Genomic DNA, 19623 nt, shown 5'->3' on the forward strand with positions numbered 1-19623 from the left:
GCATTTGCGAGAATAGACATATTCTGAAGCAGAAATTTGTGCGATTCCCGGTCATCTGCATATGCTAAAATGATTCAAGTTACTTGTGCATCGACATGCAGGCCTACGTCATGAGGAGTTCAGAGGACTACTTGGCAACAAAACATTTTTTTTGAAAAAAAAAAAAAAAAAGCCTCTCGATGCTTGATTTCCTCGTATTGGTATATTCTCGTAATTTAACTTGCCAGGCTCTGTCTCCAGGCGACTAATTACTCAGAATATGGTTGAAAAAAAGAAAACTCGAACATCTATTGCTCTAACATTGGTCCGGTGCAAATCTATGGGTACCGGGCCGTGTCAGCCCGGCACCCAAAAGTCAGTCAAAATTTTTGTTCAGCTCTGACATCTCGACACAGCCCGGCAGCGGGAATTTTTTTTTTTTGTTATAAAGTTGTCGACTGCCGGGCTGACAAGGTTCGATAGCCGACAACTTCTGCAAAAAACTGAGAGCCCGGCAGCCAGTCCAATTTTTTTAAAAAAAAAGTGTCAGTCAAACATTCATACTCTAATCAAGGCAGAGTGATGGGGGTTAAAGAATAATGCATTTAAGCAGAAGTAGAAACAATAGGTTGCGTTTAATAGGTTACGTCTACGGTGAAAAGTTCATTTTTCTGCGCATAATAAGCAGAAGCAATGCAAGGAGGCCAACTGTAATATGTGGAGACGCATAAAGAAGTATATTGGGGCACTGGAGAAAGCGGATTATGCGTGGATAAAAAATGTTATATATATTAAAATCATAATAAAACCCCTCTTAAAAATTTATTCATCATCTAATGTCCAATACTTATATTTGGTAAATTAAAATAGTTAATTAAATATTCTATTATAATATAAGTAACTATATGTCATTGAGTCGATTGAATAATAATTTATTTTTTCTTTTTTTTGGCATTTCAACTAGTTGTCTATCAAGTTTCAATTGAAATAAAGATTTTATAATTATTTAAATTATTCAATAAAATAATCATTTTAAGATGAACATAAATATAAATACATTAAATTGTATTATTGAAATATTGGATTTCATATGAATGAAAGACAAGAAGAAATGGCTTAAAAATTCATGTGAGTTCTTTATATTTGTAATCACCTTTATTTGTTATTATAATCATAATACCTGATCATAACTGATTGAAATTCATATCCTAATATTATTTACAACTAAAGTTACTATATATTCAAATTAAAATTTTCTTTTTTTCACTAAATTTTCTTTTATATATGATGTATGTGTTATCATTTGTTGATAATTAATATAACGAAAAGATGTTATTTAGGCTAATATGTCTTGACAATGTGGATTACTTTTAATGAGAATTAGACCACATTTTTTATGGATTCAATCTAATTCACATTTTATGTCATTTGAAATATAATTATTTAAATCATAAGGGACCAAAAAATACGAAGTAAAACTTTTGACTAATTCTGACTTGTTTTGACCGTTATATATTATAGTTTTGTATTAGTTGTCCTAAATTTGGCTAAAATAAAAAATTTGTTATCATAATTATTTTTGTCAAAATATCACGGATTAGTTTAACTGATAGACCAAACGTTGGGGGACCAAAATTGCACATATTCCTTTATTTTAATCATATTTGATATCCCAACCCTTTCTTTTATATTTACGCCTCAATTATTTGAAATATGAAACTCAATTAAAAAATAAAATCTACCACAATATTTGTTTTGACATGTACAAAATTCACTAAATAATGTTGAAATTTCACCCATTTTCCAATACAACAATTTCACCCTTTTTTTTATTAAAAACTTATCGCTTGACGTACTAAATCCGACAGTCTTTTAAGTTAATTAAATGACGTTTCAAAATTCGAACAGCAGAAATAGATGAAAACAGGTTTGTTAAATTAATAATTACTTCTATAAGATATTAAACTAAACAAAGGCCGTTTTAAACAAAAAATCTCATTCATTTTATAATAAGATGCAGTTCTCAAATTGTTGAAAATTTATTTGTTCAAATTGTTATGTAATTTTTAATGTACAATATAATTTTATAAATATAAATTTATTATGCAATATAAAAACAAAATAGTCATATACAATGTCTATCATAATTATCCCGAAATGAACTTTCCACCGTAGACGTAACCTATTGTTTCTGCTTCTGCTTAAATGCATTATTCTTTAACCCCCATTGCTTAAATGCTTCTGCCTTGATTAGAGTCGGAATGCTTGACTGACATTTTTTTTTTAAAAAAAATTGGACTGGCTTTGCAGAAGTTGTCGGCTACCGGGCCTTGTCAGCCTGGCACCCGACAACTATAAAAAAAAAATAAAAATAAATTCCGTTGTCGGGCTGTATGTCAGAGCTGAAAAAAAAAATTTGACTGACTTTTGGGTGCCGGGCTGACACGGCCCGGTACCCATAGATTTGCACCAGACCAATATCAGAGTAATAGATGTCCGAGTTTTCTTTTTTTCAACCATATTCTGAGTAATTAGCCTCTCCAGGCGGATTACAAGAGTATTTAAATTTTAAACCCAAATTGTATTGTGAAAAAAGATTGATTGGATGGATGGATGGCTGCTGATTGGAGCAGCGTTTGGCATTATACATTTTATTCGCAGTTGTGATAGAAAAGCCAATTAATATTGACGATTTATGTTGTATTATGTCGTATTGAATCCGGAATTTTACACTAATTAAACATTTAATTTAGTCAGTAGGTATAGGCATCCGTGTGTATTAGAGAGCTAATTCCTCTTTTTTTTTTTGTCGGTACAAAGATAAAGAGAAAAGTGACGAGGGAATTAAAAAAAAAGATAAAGAGAAAAGTGGTCGGGGGAATAAAAAAACGTGACGGGAAGAAATCCACGTGTATGGACCTCAGAACGTAAGCGCGCCCTTGGCTCGCTGCAAAACGTTAAAAAGCCAGCTCGTCCCTGCTGAGAGGTACCCAGCATCCATCCCGAACTTGGGCCGCAGAGTGGGGTATCTTTCTCCTTAACTTACTCTGATAATGCTGCCCACTCAAGCTTGAACTCGAGTATATTATTATTTTTGCATGTTGAGTTGAGTTCAATTATGATGATACTCAAGTCACATTCTTAATAAATACTCTAAATATTGTAATTATCAAATTATTATAATCATATAAATCAAAGTTTTTTCATGAATAATTTATATAATTTTTTGTATGTAACAAACAAAATTTTTATACAAAATTGGTTCATTTTAATAACTATTCCCTAATTGCACGCAAATTAGATGTGTCCTTAACACTCGTCTTATTTAAATTAAGAGTTTTGGATGAGAAAATAGAATTGAGAATATTGAGATGAGAAGATATTTTGAAAACAAAGAAAGTGGGAGAGATGGGCCCTGTCGATGAGATAAGCCTGTTTGGAATTTGATGAAATGTAAAACAAATAATTATATATATATATATATATAATATTTTACAAATAATTTCCTATCTAAACAAACCTGCGAAATATTTGTGAAAAGAGAATGCTGCAAGCCTTGCGATTACCGCTTTTACTTGCCATCTTTCTATCATTTGCACTGATAAGAAACACTAGTCGAACATAAAAATCAGCTTAAGTGGAATCTCTTCTATTATTTGATGCCATGTAAGCATGTAAAGAATAACCGTCCCCAGAAAAGAAGAAAGAGGGAAAAGGATTATCTTCAATAATGGCATTACATCTAGGGATGGCAATGGGGGCGGGTGCCCGCGGGGCTCTCGGGGCGGGAAAATTATATATAATATGTAATTTAATTAGTTATAAGCTATGATAATGATATTATTAGTTAGATGTATTATATAATGTATATTAGTGCATGTAATATAATTGATATTATCAATTATATGAATAATTAGACATGTCTACAAATAGAATTTATTAATTAGTTATACTAAATTTACTAATATATTTATACTAAATTTCTAATTACACTTAATAGAATAACACTTTTTTTCTAAAAAAAAAAGAACAAACACAATAATGAATTAGTGATTGTATTTGTACCAAAAGTGAAAACTTAACTATTTTAGTTGTATTTATTTCATCATGTTGGATTGTATTCAAATAACTTTTGTTTGATTGTTTTTATGAGTTTCAATTGTAAAATTAAAATGAATAATAACTTGATAATGTGTTGATATTTTAGTACTTGGTTATTTATTAAAATTGAACTATAATAAAATTTTATTAACCCCGCGGAGAAAATTTTATTAACCCCGCGGGGGAAGCGGGGCGAGACAGGGACGGGGCGGGGGGAGTTTGTAGGCAGCGGGGCGGGGGATGGGGGAGGGATCCCCCGTCCCAACCCCGCCCCGTTGCCATCCCTAATTACATCCTTCCACCAAAATTCGCCATTTCGTTCCAACGTTCCGAATATGCTTAAGATGTAAAGCCGCAAAGAGTCTTTTCCGTCTGAGTAATACGCTAATATCTGTCTAAGTAATACGCTAATCGCCGATGCTTTCATGACACGACTAAAACATGGGAAAAAGAACGCGCCAACATGATGCAACACCACGCGGCACCCCTCAACTCAACCTTTATTTAACGCATGGCTAAGTAACCAAAATGCGAGCGCAAGACGAGAGGTCCAAGAATGTTTGGAGTGGGGTGGGTATCATTTTAGTTTCTGAACCCAAGTACTCAGTCCATAAAAGATAGTAACTGTTTAATGGATAACTTTTTCATCATATACTCTCAGTATAAAGATGTTTTTACGTGAGTAGATTTAAATCATATCAAATAACATGAGTTAAAATTCAATTTATGTAAATGTGTCAAACTTTGAAAGCTGCTAGCTAGTGTACAGAAAACACTCGATAATATATAATTTATATCTATATCTATATGTAATAGAGAGCAGCTTTTTTATGAGGAGCCTTCACAAGCATCACAAATTTAAATCCCTTTTTTATTACTATTTTAGATTTTTTTTAATTCAGTAATCCTTATCGCTTCTCCTTTTGTCGTCTTAAATTACGTATACATTTTATCATACTTCAAATTATTGCTAGACAAATTTTAGATTTTAATTATGTTGCGATTTTTTTTATTTTTTTCAATTCACCCTCTCTTTTTATTTTATTTTTTCAATAATGCCATCATTGTATATAGTATAGGTATTCACACTAGTGTTAGTGTATAAAAAGATTAATTCTTATTTAATCAGTGCAAAGTATTTTATTAGTATATTAGTAGTACTAATTTGGAAATAAATTTAAGCCCCTTTTCATCACCTCCAATAAAAAGCGGCGGCTATTATACTAACGCGGCACTCGCAGCAAATCTGATTTTCTCTATCCTTCCACCTCCTCCACCACCACCACCGCAGTCCGCCACCAACAAAAAGGCGGGAAAAGCACCTTCAATAACCCCCCAGGAGAAAAGAAAAGGGAAATAAAAAGAAGAAAGAGAAAGTGCGGGAGAAAACGCACATTAAGCGAATATGATGTTAGCTTCCGTGTCCCACTGTCCCGTCTATAAATAGCCAGCTCGCCTCTTCTCTCCTCTCCCGAATAAAACACAGCTCCTCCTCCTTCTCCTTCTCCTTCTCTCTCTCAGAGACAGACACACACTTAGTCTATCTACATTATTCAGTAGGGTTTTCTCATTTCCGGCGACAAAGTTTTTGAGCTTGAGTCTAAGCACTACATAAGAGTTTGTTTGTTTGTTTGTGTGATGGACACGTACGCCTTGCACTTAGCTATGGCCGCGCTGGTGGGGGCATCCGCGGTGGCTGTGTCTGCCTACTACATGCACCGCAAAACCCTAAACCATCTGCTGGAGTTCGCCAAGACTATAGAGAGAGAAAGAGAGAGGGGGGACGCAGTTGCGGAGGACGGTGGAGTAGGATACGGCGGCGGTGGTGCTGACTCGCCTCAGCATTTCAAAAGGTATGGCTCCGTCGATAAGAGGCGCAACCACGGCCGACGGAAGGGAAGCGGCTACTACCGTCGAGGTTCCGCTTCGTTGCCGGACGTCACTGCGATTTCCGGAGGGATGGATATCCTTGACGACAGGAGGAATGGTCCGGTTCATGTTGATTCTATTCCGACTGGATTACCCAGGCTCCACACGCTTCCTGAAGGTATGCAAATGTCGGGCTTCTCGCCGGAATAATAAAACCTTACCTCCTCTATCGACCATTACATATTGATGTACTACATGGTTGTATGTATATTCTACTATTGCAGGGTTCAAATAATTAGTTAGGCTGGGTCGTTTTTAGTGCGACAATTGGCTCCATATTTTTCAGTAATTTGCCACTCGTGTAATTGACTGTTCGATATCCTGCTGTGATTCTGTATGGAATCAGTCGAACTTGCATGCTGTATACGCGTAATTTCTTGGTTCGAACCAGAACTATTTCGAGTCAAATCGTGGCAGCATGAGAATTAGTAATTGTTTATTAATCAACGATTTTGCTGCGTAATTGGATTTGTAAGCAGTATGTGTATCTTCTGAAGAGGAGGGATTTGACTGTAAGATAACTTTGCTTCAATAACACTTTAAGACCATCTCCCAATAAACTTTTATCCACACATAGTGCACTTGAGCACTTGTGATTTGCAAATGTAGTTCCCTTGTGCTGCCACAATTTTATGGTCATAAAATGAATTCAGAGTGGCCTGATTGAAACCAAATTTTGAAAAATGTCACTCTTTTTGGTATTTTTGTCCTTTGGAACTCATTGCCTGTGATTTATCCACTGGGTCGCGGGAGCGGTACTTTTAGATGTTCTTCTTGGTGGAAGAAGGTAACAGAATTTGGCTGGAAGAAGTTGCAAAGGTGGCATAGCTGTGATTGGACTGCTGGATTCGCTGGGGGCCCACACGATATGATGCAAATTACATACTAGCACCGAGAAAATAAATTCTGTCGGTATCCTTTTCCTTTGTGTCTGCAAATTTTACAATGATAAATGAGAAACTTTAACGCTGCTGTCCAATGTATTTGTTGTATTTACTACAAAAGATCTGCCTTGTCCCCTTTGTTTGTTCAACTTTCCCCTTCCTTTATTAGGTTAATTTGATCTTCTACCAATGACTTTTTTAGTTTGCTTGCATGTGCTGAGCTTGCAGCGGGCTGGCAGGCTTCTACTTTTGTGGCTATGAGTGTTGGTATCATTTTTGTTCCACCGACTTTTTATGCACACATTTAAAGTCCATGGGAGTTTAATTTTGTACGACTTGACCTTTTGTTCAACATTCCGACCTAGGTTGGTTTTGTGGCAATTGCGGTTTGGCCTATCATATCTTTTTGCTCTAACCGTTTCTGCTTACATGTATAAAATGATTTATACTACTGCTAGCTAAAAGAAGTACTGGTGCATGCAATTCGTAAAGAAGAGGGGATAGGGAAGTTATTGTTGCTGTATTTAAGTAGAGTTTCAAGAGGCTAAGGATTGATGCCTGTGATTGGGGTAGTCAACACTAGAATGGGTTTACTTCTCGTGCAAATTATGTTATTACATTTGACTAGGAGGCTGAGTTATAATTGCAAAGTCATAAAATTTGTATGCTATGTTTGCTCTTATATATTTTGTGCTTTTGATGAACTTAATTACGAAAAGGGGATTAGCTGAAGCATGTTAGGAATTTACCCTAATTGACATCTGGCCGACAGCGGGATGACAGTGGAAGAATATATGGGTAAACAGGTTATTATGTGTGCAGCTTGAGGGTTTGTAAATATCTATCTTTAAGGCCTTGATGTGGAAAGGGCGATTCTCATACTGTCTGCCCTGTGTTCTACCTTATTTGTCTTCTTTATCATGTGTTCTATAATAGGATTGTTTTAACTTTTGGCTGTTCTACTAGAATTTTCTAGCCTTGTTTCTACATATATGCCCAAGATGTTGATGTGAAATTTCTTTTTGAGAGGATGATCCTTTTTGTTTTCCCTTTGAAGTACTGGTTAAAGGCGTTATTTCATTGTGTTGTTACATGACAATAATACAAGCAGTAGTCATGGATGAAAAGTTTTGGCCGACAATTCTGTATTACCAAAAATGGATGTATGATGTTTTAAATATTTTTTTATTGATGCTATAAAATCCGACTCAGTCCTGCTCCAGTAACATTTTAGATGCTGAAAATCTAATTATCTTCTACTCTTTTTGTTGAATAACTCTGCTATTTTTTGTTGCAGGGAAATCTAATCATGCAAGTTCTGCCAAGAGATCTGGGCATCTTATCAGACCCACTTCTCCCAAGTCTCCTGTTGCTAGTGTCAGTGCTTTTGAAAGTGTGGAAGGATCAGATGATGAAGATAATATGACTGACAGTGCTGGACTAAACGATGCATATCTACATGCCAATGGGAATGCGGTAATACTTAATGATAGATTTGGGCGTGCACAATTCCATTTGGTTTTTTTTATTCCTTGTATTTTCTTGATTCAATCAATGTCCTTGTGCTGTCAAGGATTTACTTTCTCGAGTCTTGCCAATGTTGTATAATTTCTTTTCATTTATGATGCTACATAAAGTCCCCAGGAATTCACTAAATTGACCCTATAACGAGCTGGGTCCTGAATGTTAAAGTATGTTTCAGGATTTACCGGATCACAGGAATGCCAATAATGGAGAGCAAATGGCTATGTCTGCATCAAGTATGATTCGATCCCATAGCGTATCTGGTGATCTGCACAGTGTGCAACCAGACCCTGTGGCTGCGGACATTCTCAGAAAAGAACCAGAACAGGAAACCTTTGTGAAGCTGAAAATTGCCCCAAGGGGTATTACATCCTCTTCTTTCCTTTTTATGTTATAGGGTATAGCTTTTGTCAGCCCATTGGTTGTTTCTGTCCTGCAGCATACTTGCTAATGATTAGGCTAATAATTTATGCTTTGATGAAAACTTAAGTGTCATGTTACAGTTAAACTACCTTATTTTTCCTTCAGGTGTTATTGATTGACTAATATCACGGCTGAAACCAAGGGATTTGTGGAAATTTGTTTAATTTAACATTTAATGTACCCATCCATACTTTTTTCATTCTTCTTGGTCAAATGGAAAAGAAGAACAAACAGTCGGGTAGCAGCATTTCATTTCCAACAGCTGAGCTTTAATCTTCAGCCTTGGTTTTCATAGAAGTTAAGAAGCAATAATCATAATACCGATGCTTGTGAATAAACTATATCACCATATTAGTACAAAATTGACTGTTCTGTTCATTTTTGTATGTGTGAAAGCATCATGACGATAATTCTGTTCTATTTTTGGTCGTCCATGTATCTATTCTCCCCCTCACTGTTAGTGTGCACTTTATGTACTTTTCAGACTATTGGAATTAACATTGGAATCTATCCTTGCTTGTAATAAATGTACATGGATGCCAAAGCCTATATTTTATTTCTTTGTAATGATTTTCAGAGACACCATCTCCTGATGAAGTGGACGTCTATCGGAATCTGCAAGTGTGCCTAGAAATGAGAAAGACATATGTATTTAGGGAAGCTGTTGCGCCATGGGAAAAGGAAATCATAACTGATCCAAGCACACCAAAGCCCATTCCAAATCCATTTGATTATATGCCAGAACGAAAATCTGATGTAAGATAAAATGCGTTAGAATTTTTTCTTTTTTTGGTTGATTTTTCTTATGTGTGAGTAGTTTGAGGATTTTATTTTCTGTTCCTGTTGTTTTACTTTGTTGTGTTGGCACATTGTTATTAAGTACAGGGTTTCGAGTCACTAATATGTTGAGTGTTCCTACAGCATTCTTTTCAGATGGAAGATGGAGTTGTGCAAGTTTATGCTAATAAGGAGGGTAAGATGCTTGGTACCTTTGTCATTTTTTTGGTATAATAGTGTATCATCTTTGCCCTTTTTCCCCTCTGATTTTTATTATTTTCCTTCATCTAGCAACGGAGAAACTTTTCCCAGTAGCTGATGCAACCACCTTTTTCACTGACCTGCACCACATCCTTAAAGTTATTGCTGCGGGGAATATTCGGACACTATGTCACCATCGCCTAGTACTTTTAGAACAAGTAGATACTATGACTTTGATAGTTGTTTGTAGGAAGTGTGTTGAGTTTTGTTAGTGACCTAAAATTGTTTGCTTTTCAAAATACTGACTTATATGTTGTCCAGAAATTCAACCTCCATTTGATGCTTAATGCTGATCGGGAATTCCTTGCTCAAAAAAGTGCCCCACACCGTGACTTCTATAATGTCAGGAAAGTCGACACCCACGTTCACCACTCAGCCTGCATGAACCAGAAGCATCTTTTGAGGTTTATAAAGTCAAAGCTGAGGAAAGAGCCTGACGAGGTGTTGGGTCATTCTACTTGAGCTGTCTGCCATTTTCAAAGCATCATATATACTTCTCTTCTTCTGGATTAAAAGTGTCACTAACAAAAGTTTTTATGGAATAAAATCTGTAGAACTTTTCACAAATCCATCAAGATAGTGCCATTTTTCTGAGTATCTTACATAGGTATACCTTTTCTTCAGGTTGTCATATTTCGTGATGGTACCTATTTGACATTGAAAGAAGTTTTTGAGAGCTTGGATTTATCTGGGTATGAGAGGCTCCTAAATTCTGTGCTTTGAAGAATTGCTCGCCTCTCAGTTCAACTCTTTTGACTTGACTCATTGCTTTTTGACATCTGCTTTTCGCTTTTTTGTTTCACTGATAATTTTTTTTCCCAAACAGGTATGATCTGAATGTTGACCTACTGGATGTTCATGCTGACAAGAGCACCTTTCATCGATTTGACAAGTTTAATCTTAAGTACAACCCTTGTGGTCAAAGTAGGCTAAGGGAGATTTTTCTGAAGCAGGAAAACCTTATACAGGGTATTGCCATATTTTCTCTTCAGACCTGAAAAACTAGATCTTCATTTTAGTGAAAAAGAAGTTTCCACATTCTAGGTCATACCACTTGCTTTCGATCACCATGCATTTCCTTTGCAATATGAATTAAGATAAGCCATCCAATTCTTCTGTTTCTTCTTCGTCATTTTCTTTCTTGTTACTCAAGTTCCACTTCGCGCCAGATTGTCCCCTTGATTCTGTTTTCAATTTTTGTTTACTTGGAAGCTTTATATTTGTTTATCAGATGTATTGAGTTTAAGATTTATTATATCTGCAAATTTGCAGGTCGTTTCCTTGGTGAGCTGACTAAGCAAGTTTTTTCTGATCTTGAAGCAAGCAAATATCAAGTGCGTCCTTTGTGTGTAATGAAATTTATCATCTGCTTTTTCATTTTTATTTTTCACCGTGCAGAAGATCAGCAATGCCTTAATAGTTCTTCCTTTTGCTTTGTGACACACTGAGCAACCCTGACTTACAACGAAACTTCTTGGCGGCCATTTTTGTTCTCTTCTGTCCATTTTGTGAAAGCTTTTCCATTTGTTTATCTTGTATCCTTTCCTTTTCTTTTTCTTTGGGAGAGTGGGCCTTTACTTATGTCATTTTTTCTTCTTAAATTAAGTATTCTTCCCAGTACTTATGTCATCTTTTGTATTTTTGTTAAGCAAGAACTTTAAGGTTAAGATGCTTGTACCGCTTGAAAAATATGTGAAGATTGTTGCTTGAAGTCTGCATTGTCTTCACTTTCTGGCTGAGATGACAAGACTTCTGCACAACAATTTTAGCTTTGATGAGGGAAGGTGTCTGGTCTCCTTGTTTTCTTCAAGCACGTTTTATATACTTTTCAAATGATATTTAGATTCTAGGGTAAAGTTTCTGCAGGTTGGAATATCTTGGTAATTTTGTGTCAAAACTTGGAAGATTTTTTAAAGTACATCACTTGCAAAATGAATCTGGTGGTGTTGTTTTTGTTGTAGTCTTCTTTTCCTTTTAAAATTATATGAGCATTTTGATGTTATGATTTGGGTTTCTGTCCAGTACAACGCTCCATGATTATGCCAGTTAAAGTCCAAACTTCTTCACTCCTTATTCTTGTTTGGATTAAGTATTGGTGGTTCTCCTTTGGTTCTGATGCAGATGGCTGAATACAGGGTATCCATATATGGCAGAAAGCAGAGTGAGTGGGACCAGCTGGCTAGTTGGATAGTAAACAATGACTTGTATAGCGAGAATGTTGTCTGGTTGATTCAGGTATCCAACAGAACCAACTGTATTTGTGTTGATGTCCTTGGCAAGAACTTTGTGGAAAGAACCTTAGTTCTTCTCTAGAAGGTCGATACTATTAAATGTCGATTAAAACAACCTTCTTCTCCTTTCTGCTCAACTTGTTCTCTCTAACAATTGGACAGCAATAATGTCCTTAAGGAAAGCTTTTACGTACCCCTGGGTTCTCAGAAATGCTCTATACCATGTTATGTTTATGCAAATCGTTGTATATTGCCCAAATAGTTCTGATTACTTTTCCTATGTTAATTGGAAAACACTGTTCTCATCTTATAATTAGTCGTGTGCTTTAATAAGAAAATTATTTATTATTTGTCAAAATTGGTTCTGTTTGCAGGAACAAAACCCTGGAATTTCAAGATTTTGTCTTGCATGTCATTCGCCCATCTATGGCCACTTACTATTGTTCTTTTTCTCTGTTTTGCCTTTTCTTCTTGAATTCTTCCACTGTCTTGATTGAAGGGCTTATGACTATAATTCAAATACTTGTTACTTAACTTTTCATGTTTAATTTTGATGTTTAACTTTTCTGTAATTGGTTCTAAGAACAATCATAATGAGGGGGAAAGAAGAATCAATACCAATAGGCGCCTTATACTACAATTTTATAATAGGGGCCTGCTTTATGCTTATGGTTTAAAGTTTGAAGTTGTGTATAGTCTTGCAATGCATCTGATGCTGTCAAAATGGATAATGCTGTTGACTGTCAGACATAAATGGCTAACTTTTGGGGAGCATTATGAATGCTGTCAGACTTGGAAATTCTAGGAGATTGGTTTCGTGTTGTATAACTAGGTTCAGAGTCTCTGAGTGCTGTCCAATGGACACAATGTCAGGTCTGAAGCCTATTATGATTAGGGAGAAAAGCATCTAAGTTTGAGGCGGTATAAAATCTCTTGTTTCAGCCCTTTTTTTTCCCTAAGCATCTTGTTTAATCAGAATATTAAATGCTATCTGAATAGTGATTTTCGTATTGAATTTCAATTCTTTTCAGCTTCCAAGACTCTACAATGTCTACAAGGAAATGGGAATTGTGACATCTTTTCAGAACATTCTTGATAATGTTTTCCTTCCTTTGTTTGAGGTTACTGTGGATCCAGATTCACATCCTCAGTTGCATGTTTTCTTGAAGCAGGTATGCATACTACCACTACATCAACTTTATTCTGCTTTATTGGGTAATAAACCATGTTCATTGAATACTGATAATTCTCCGGGTTAATCTCCCTGAAAGCTGGGTTCCTTTTCATGTTCCCTCAATATTCCTTTTTCTGTTCCATATGACAATGTTTGAAGGCAGACAAGAGGTGGCTTTTGGTAGCATGTAAAAAGATGATAGGGTTAAAACCCTGTAGTAGTGTCTAGGAGATAGTTATAAGTGAATAAATGATGAGCTATTCACCATTGCCAGATGTGGGTGTTATAAATTCATGTTTTTTAGTTAACAATAGTCTTTGTATAATGTCTAAGATGGTTTAACTAAATCCTGTTCCTGGATATTCAGGTGGTTGGATTTGATTTGGTGGACGATGAAAGTAAGCCAGAAAGACGTCCTACAAAACACATGCCGACACCTGCTCAGTGGACCAACATATTCAATCCTGCATACTCATACTACATTTACTATTGTTATGCTAACTTATACACCTTAAATAAGGTAAAGAAGTTGTTTCTGTTTATGCACTCTCCAGAAATTGAGAAAAATGAAGTAATTTACCAATTGTGTGATTTGCTTCTCCTTTGTTTTTTTCCTTTTTTTTTTTGGGAAAGGGGGGGGGGGGGTTGTGGTGTTAGGCAGTGCACCGTGGGGTTGATGGATGGTATAAAGGTTGGGGTTGGGGATAATGGGCTTACCACATTTCAATATTATCATTACAGCACTACTTTACATCTCTATCAACTGTAAGAGGCCTTTAAGATTTGGGCAATAGCTTTTTGGTCTTTGTCCTGATTTTTTCCTAGACTTTTTTTTTTGCCTTACAATACAGGCAATAGCTTTTTGGTGTTTTTGCTAATTTTTTTTTTCTGTTAGACTATTGTTTTTCACTTCTGTCATGACTCATGGGGCTAATACCAGGAATGGAAACTTGAGATAGGATTACTGTAATATAAATAGTATTTTCTTAAATTGTTACTATGATTGAGTTGTTGCTTGTAAGATGCAATAGCAAAAATCCTCCTAACATTATTTTCCAGGGCCTTTTCTGCTTTCCACTGTTTTTCTGTAACAGTTTTGCATTTTTTCCCTTTTTTTTGTGGCCCGGGGGGAGGGGGGAGGTGTTTTGGCATTGCAGAAGAGGAAGGTTTAAGGATTCCTTCACCTAAAGATGGTGGTGTTTTCACCGGTGTATATGATTATATGGTTAATCTGTTTGCTGGCATTGTTTTGTGAGAATTAATTGCATAACATTTCAGCTTCGCGAGTCAAAAGGAATGACCACTATCAAACTCCGTCCACATTCTGGAGAGGTACATAAATGTTCATTCTGTGTGATCTGAAGTTAGATTGATTGTGTTATTGATGGTTTCAGTTTGTTAGGCTGGTGATGTTGACCACCTTGCAGCGACATTTCTTACTGCTCATAATATTGCGCATGGAATCAACTTGAGAAAATCTCCTGTACTTCAGTATTTGTACTACCTGGCCCAGGTAAAACAACACACGTCAAATTGATTAGCTTCCAAAGTGTGCACATTGTAATGCATTGGGATGGTTTCTTTGATTTCAGATTGGTCTTGCCATGTCTCCACTGAGCAACAACTCATTGTTTTTGGACTACCATCGGAATCCATTTCCCATGTTTTTCCTGCGTGGCCTCAATGTGTCGCTTTCAACTGATGATCCTTTGCAGATTCACCTAACAAAAGAGCCCCTCGTGGAAGAATACAGCATTGCAGCTTCTGTGAGTTCTTCAAGTCTTTTGTCAGAAAATATTTGAGTTGTGAACTGTTATGGTTGTCCAATAAGTTTGCTATCTGGTGCAGGTTTGGAAGTTAAGTTCATGTGATATATGTGAGATTGCACGGAATTCAGTTTATCAATCTGGTTTCTCTCATGTACTGAAGGTAAGTTAGTCCTGTTGAAGTTGTACAATTTGTGTTTGCAATAATATAAATTCTCCACCAAATTTATTTTCTATTTTATTTCTTTTGAGTAACGCTTAACACAGTGCTTCATAGTTTGCATTATTGTTATTTTTGGGTGGACATGCCAGATGGAATATGCTGCAGCAAACGCCTTTTTGGCCAAGTTGTTTAGTTCTTTTGCCTTATCTACGTATACCCTAAATCTTGATGCCATTCAATTGCTGCTTTGTTATCACTAATTTACTGGGAAAGCATGTTCTCATTTGGCAAGTCTAATTCCTACTATTTTGGATGGGGGCCAATTGCAGGCCCTTTTATGGTACTTTGTAGAGTACAATAAATATTTTAATCTGCCTGTGTTTGCTTTTTTGAAGCCTATCCTTTATAACAATTGTAAATATATGTTTCCTGTTGTAATGTCTGAACTATGAACATCTGTTCTTAGTCTCACTGGGTCGGGAAGGAATACTACAAGAGAGGACCAGACGGGAATGATATTCACAAGACAAACGTACCTCATATCCGCCTTGAATTTCGTGATATGGTATGGAAGTTGTTTTGAATTATGTTTTAATGTCTTCACATTATGAGAGAATCAATATCTTTGCTATATAATATATATATATATATATATATGTCTATACCAAATTCATTGTTGTACAGGCAGTCTGAAATGTCATAAACAAGCAGTTTTGAAAAGCTTTGGTAAAGAGGAAGTACTAGGAAATATGGTTTTCTTTTCCTTCTAATCAGTGGATTTGAAGGAAGGAAACTGATTCAAATTCTAATCGTTCTCTCCTTATCGCGTTATCCTAATGCATTTTTCAGAAGTTTTACCTTTTGGAATGGTCTTTGGTTGATGATGGAGGCCTCTGTTTGAAGATTAGCTTCCAAAATCCAAGTTGGATCAGATGAAGCAAATCTTATCGTGAAGTTACATATTGTCATTTGAATAAATTTTGGCTTCTCCTAGCGACGCCTTTTTTTTTTTTTTTTTAAAGCAGATCAGGTGTTAGAATATAAAGGTGACAAATTACGTGTTCAATATTGCAGATTTGGAGAGAGGAGATGCAACAGGTTTATTTGGGAAATTCTATATTTGCTGAACATATTGACCCATAATAAGCTTGGCTGGCTTTCTTTTGCGAGCTGGAACTTTTACATTCTATGTGGAGGTATCCCTAAAATTTATCCATTAGAACTGAGGAAATTTTCCATTCTCTGTTTATTTTTGTTATTTCTGTAGAAGTTCTTTTTTCCTTTTTATTCCATATCAGATAAGGGCTGCAACGGTACTACAAATTAATGATGGTGTTGCCTGCACGTCTGCTCCTCTTTTTCTTTTTCTCAGGAAAAGTGCAAAAAAGCCAAGGACCTGCGGAATAGAACTTTAGAACAGAGTAGTATATGCATCTCAAGAAAAATTAAAGAAAAGAAATAAAGCAAAAGCCAAACAGGACATATCCATGTAATAGAGAATAGTACAAGGTAACTTTGTATTTTACTTTGTATAAACATGTATAATGTGATCCGTCACCCACGGCAACTGAATGTTGAAGCTTATTTGAAAACACAATAATGAGTTCTTGAGTTGCGACTCAGTTGTTGCCAAGGTTATGAACGGGAAGATTTAAGTCCCCTTTTGTAACAGTGGGCTGCCTCTTAGTCTTAGGGGTACCTCCTAACAAACCCCGGTTGGACGCTATTATTATATAAAAGGCAGTCTCAAAGGCGTGACATAAACTCGGGCAAGAGAGCAAAATATCACCCTCCTCACAAAGGCTAAGGCCGTGATATGTCAAGGCGTGTAGGACCATGCAACTTCAGATATTTAGATTACACTTCTTTTGCAGGGGCAGGGTCGAACTTGGCCGAAGGATGTCACCTCCCGATTAGGAGTAACTATGTGCAAATAAATATAATAAAGGAGATTCACGGCCAGTACCGTCGCGCTTGGAACATACAACAAATACTAGCAGAACATCAATGAATAGAGAGAGACTAAAGTAATCAATCATCATCATGTACATCAGCAAATGGCTCATTCATCCAACAAAGTAGGGAATGCTCGGCTGGACAGAAGTACCATTAACCAGCTGCATACAAATCAACCAACAAGCTGGAAGAAATCCGTAATATTATTTAAAATGTGAAGTTTAATACATCATCATCGTCAAACATCTTTCTTTCTTAGTTTAGCCTTCCTCTTCGCCGTTAGAAGGAAATCCAAGCACTGAACACTACCATGTACACCGGCTGTTTGCATCTGATACTTAACTCCACCATCTCACTCATTCTTGAAGGACTGCAAAAAGATACGAACGAAATCAACAAATCGTACATCTACTTATCCAAGCATACAAAACTCAGCATTGATCTGAGCATCCAACCTCGAAATTTTTGGCCACCTGCTCCGAAACTTTTTTCTTCACCTCTGCGGCTGCATCCAACATTATTTCGTCAAGAAGAAAACGTTAGCCCAATTTAATAAAAGAAGAAGAAGAAGAAGAAGAGTGCTGCACTCAAAGAACCAAAAACCAAAAGAATTGATGAGCAGCATGGGATACGAGCGCATGCCTTTGACAGAAACGTTCTCTATCCTCTTCGATGTCCTAACTGCAAATCTTTGGAAAGCAGGACTGAAACAGATTATAAGAATTAGTAGGAAACATCAGAACAGATCAGGATAGTACTTCACACCGTCCAAGCAAAAACAGTCCACAAGGATATAGAAATTTAATGTACACGAGCAACTAGAGTCCAAATCTCACAACAAAAGAAAGTACCCATAAGTTCAGTACTAATCCCTGAATGTATTTAACCAAAAATATGACCAACGACTATAGTTATCCCTACCAAAAAACAATAAGTTGTTGACAGCAACATACCATCAAGCTAATAATTTGCGTATGCTTCAAGTTTCAAAGCAACCAAAAAATCATACTTGATAGCAAAATAAGTTATCTTTAACCAAATAATATGAATCACTGCCCCCAACACCAAAGAACTCCCAACCACCCCCCCCCCCCCCCGCGGCCGCGGGGCCCAAAAAAAATAGAAGAAGAAGAAGAAGACACCAAACTCCTAGGCAATTAAAGCCACCAAAAGTATAGTCAATACAAATGCCAATTTACAACAAGCTCGAAAAAACAAGTCCAATTAAAATATAAAAGAACAAGTACATGAACCAGATTCATTAAAATCTTGTAAAACATAAATGCTTCAGATTGTATGACCGTATAACAAGTTCAAAAAAAACTAGGCAGCCTCAGAGCACTAAAGTTTGAAAAGAACAATTGCGATCATTTCCGCAAATCATTACAAGCCTACGAAAGTCATCATCGGCATGCGAGCATTAAAGGAAAAGGATTATCATTTTCACTAAAATAAAATTCAGACCAAATAGCTCAAAACGGAAGCCGCATCAATTTAGTAGAAACTACTAATGAGATACGTGGATAAGAGTAGAAAAATGCTTCCAGAGACGCCAAAATATTCAGGAAAATAGAGTCTGTAAATAATGATAACCTGTTCGCGAGGCCATTCACGATGAGCTCGTTGGCGACGTAAGACATGACCCGATGGATGAAATTTCCTCCTCCAGCCATTATCGATTCCTCTCGGAGACTGATCAAGTCAAAAACATGTTAATTATTGGACAATTAGATAATATATTCGAGAAAGCTAAGAGTTTAAGGGTCATAGAAATAGCAAAACGACAATGAAGAGAGAGGGCTTCAACCTGAGATGCGATGGCCGAAATCGGAAACTAGGGTTTTTAGAGTCAGAAATCGCGATAACCTCCTGTATTTGGAGGCTGGAGGCTGGAGCTGGATTGACGCCAACAAGAGGCGGGTTTCCTAAAACTCTAAGTTGGGTGGGTCCCCGGGAAATTCGGGTCTCTGGGCATATAAACTATAATGGGCTTCTACCAGTAATGGGCGCAATTTGGAGTTTTGGGTTGGGATTCCCAACGGAGCCCAGAGAGCCCATCCGTGATAGCAGGTCTAATATGCTTACTGTACGGATCTTCTTGTTGATTAGAGCACGAAATAAGAGGCCAGCACCCATTAACTTTGAATGTAAAATTCAGATTCAGAAACGTAAAGTTATCAGGAATGGCAAATACTTGGATAAACCCTCGGTTTATATAGATTTTGCGATTCAAATTTTGTCATATGTCATATCATCACGCGGACTCAAAAATTAATGGTGTGACAAAATTTGAATCACATGATTTACAAGACTACATCTACCCAAGTTTTTTGCCACCGTTAAATTTGTCATAAAGACTCAAATAGGGATGCATTCCCTCCTCGAGCTCTTCTCTTTCTACTTGCAAAGGCTTGAAAAGAAAAAAAAAAATGAATGGATGCTTGTCTAGGCGGGC

The 19623-nt window shown here is 36.4% G+C and overlaps 2 protein-coding genes across 12 annotated transcripts; one reads left to right on the top strand and one right to left on the bottom strand.

Moving 5' to 3' along the window:
• Positions 1 to 5304: 5304 nt before the first annotated feature.
• On the top strand, positions 5305 to 16845 carry LOC113694951 (AMP deaminase). Of its 11 annotated transcripts, none has more exons than XM_072054213.1 (20): positions 5305 to 6127; positions 8191 to 8369; positions 8596 to 8779; positions 9418 to 9596; positions 9762 to 9813; positions 9909 to 10036; positions 10140 to 10319; positions 10503 to 10570; positions 10705 to 10847; positions 11151 to 11227; positions 12000 to 12113; positions 13141 to 13281; positions 13651 to 13803; positions 14562 to 14615; positions 14686 to 14796; positions 14876 to 15049; positions 15132 to 15212; positions 15679 to 15777; positions 16062 to 16166; positions 16287 to 16409. In XM_072054213.1, the coding sequence occupies exons 1-19, from the start codon at positions 5719 to 5721 to the stop codon at positions 16146 to 16148; spliced, it is 2613 nt and encodes an 870-aa protein (XP_071910314.1). In that variant the 5' UTR covers positions 5305 to 5718; the 3' UTR covers positions 16149 to 16166; positions 16287 to 16409. The 11 variants fall into 11 exon arrangements, with proteins under 11 accessions (XP_071910314.1, XP_071910317.1, XP_027069682.1 ...); XM_027213881.2 differs by lacking the exon at positions 16062 to 16166 and adding an exon at positions 16511 to 16845 and having other exon boundaries at positions 5306 to 6127; positions 16287 to 16408; XM_027213880.2 differs by lacking the exon at positions 16062 to 16166 and adding an exon at positions 16585 to 16845 and having other exon boundaries at positions 5307 to 6127; positions 16287 to 16408.
• A 390-nt stretch (positions 16846 to 17235) lies between these two features.
• Positions 17236 to 19132, bottom strand: LOC113694965 (uncharacterized). The gene is made up of 5 exons (XM_027213904.2): positions 18976 to 19132; positions 18762 to 18860; positions 17811 to 17872; positions 17624 to 17673; positions 17236 to 17538 (listed from the first exon to the last, which is right to left on the bottom strand). The coding sequence occupies exons 2-5, from the start codon at positions 18839 to 18841 to the stop codon at positions 17521 to 17523; spliced, it is 210 nt and encodes a 69-aa protein (XP_027069705.1). The 5' UTR covers positions 18842 to 18860; positions 18976 to 19132; the 3' UTR covers positions 17236 to 17520.
• Between the last annotated feature and the right edge of the window lie 491 nt (positions 19133 to 19623).

Source organism: Coffea arabica, chromosome 6e (genome assembly GCF_036785885.1).
Source record: "Coffea arabica cultivar ET-39 chromosome 6e, Coffea Arabica ET-39 HiFi, whole genome shotgun sequence".
Taxonomy (NCBI): Eukaryota; Viridiplantae; Streptophyta; class Magnoliopsida; order Gentianales; family Rubiaceae; genus Coffea; species Coffea arabica.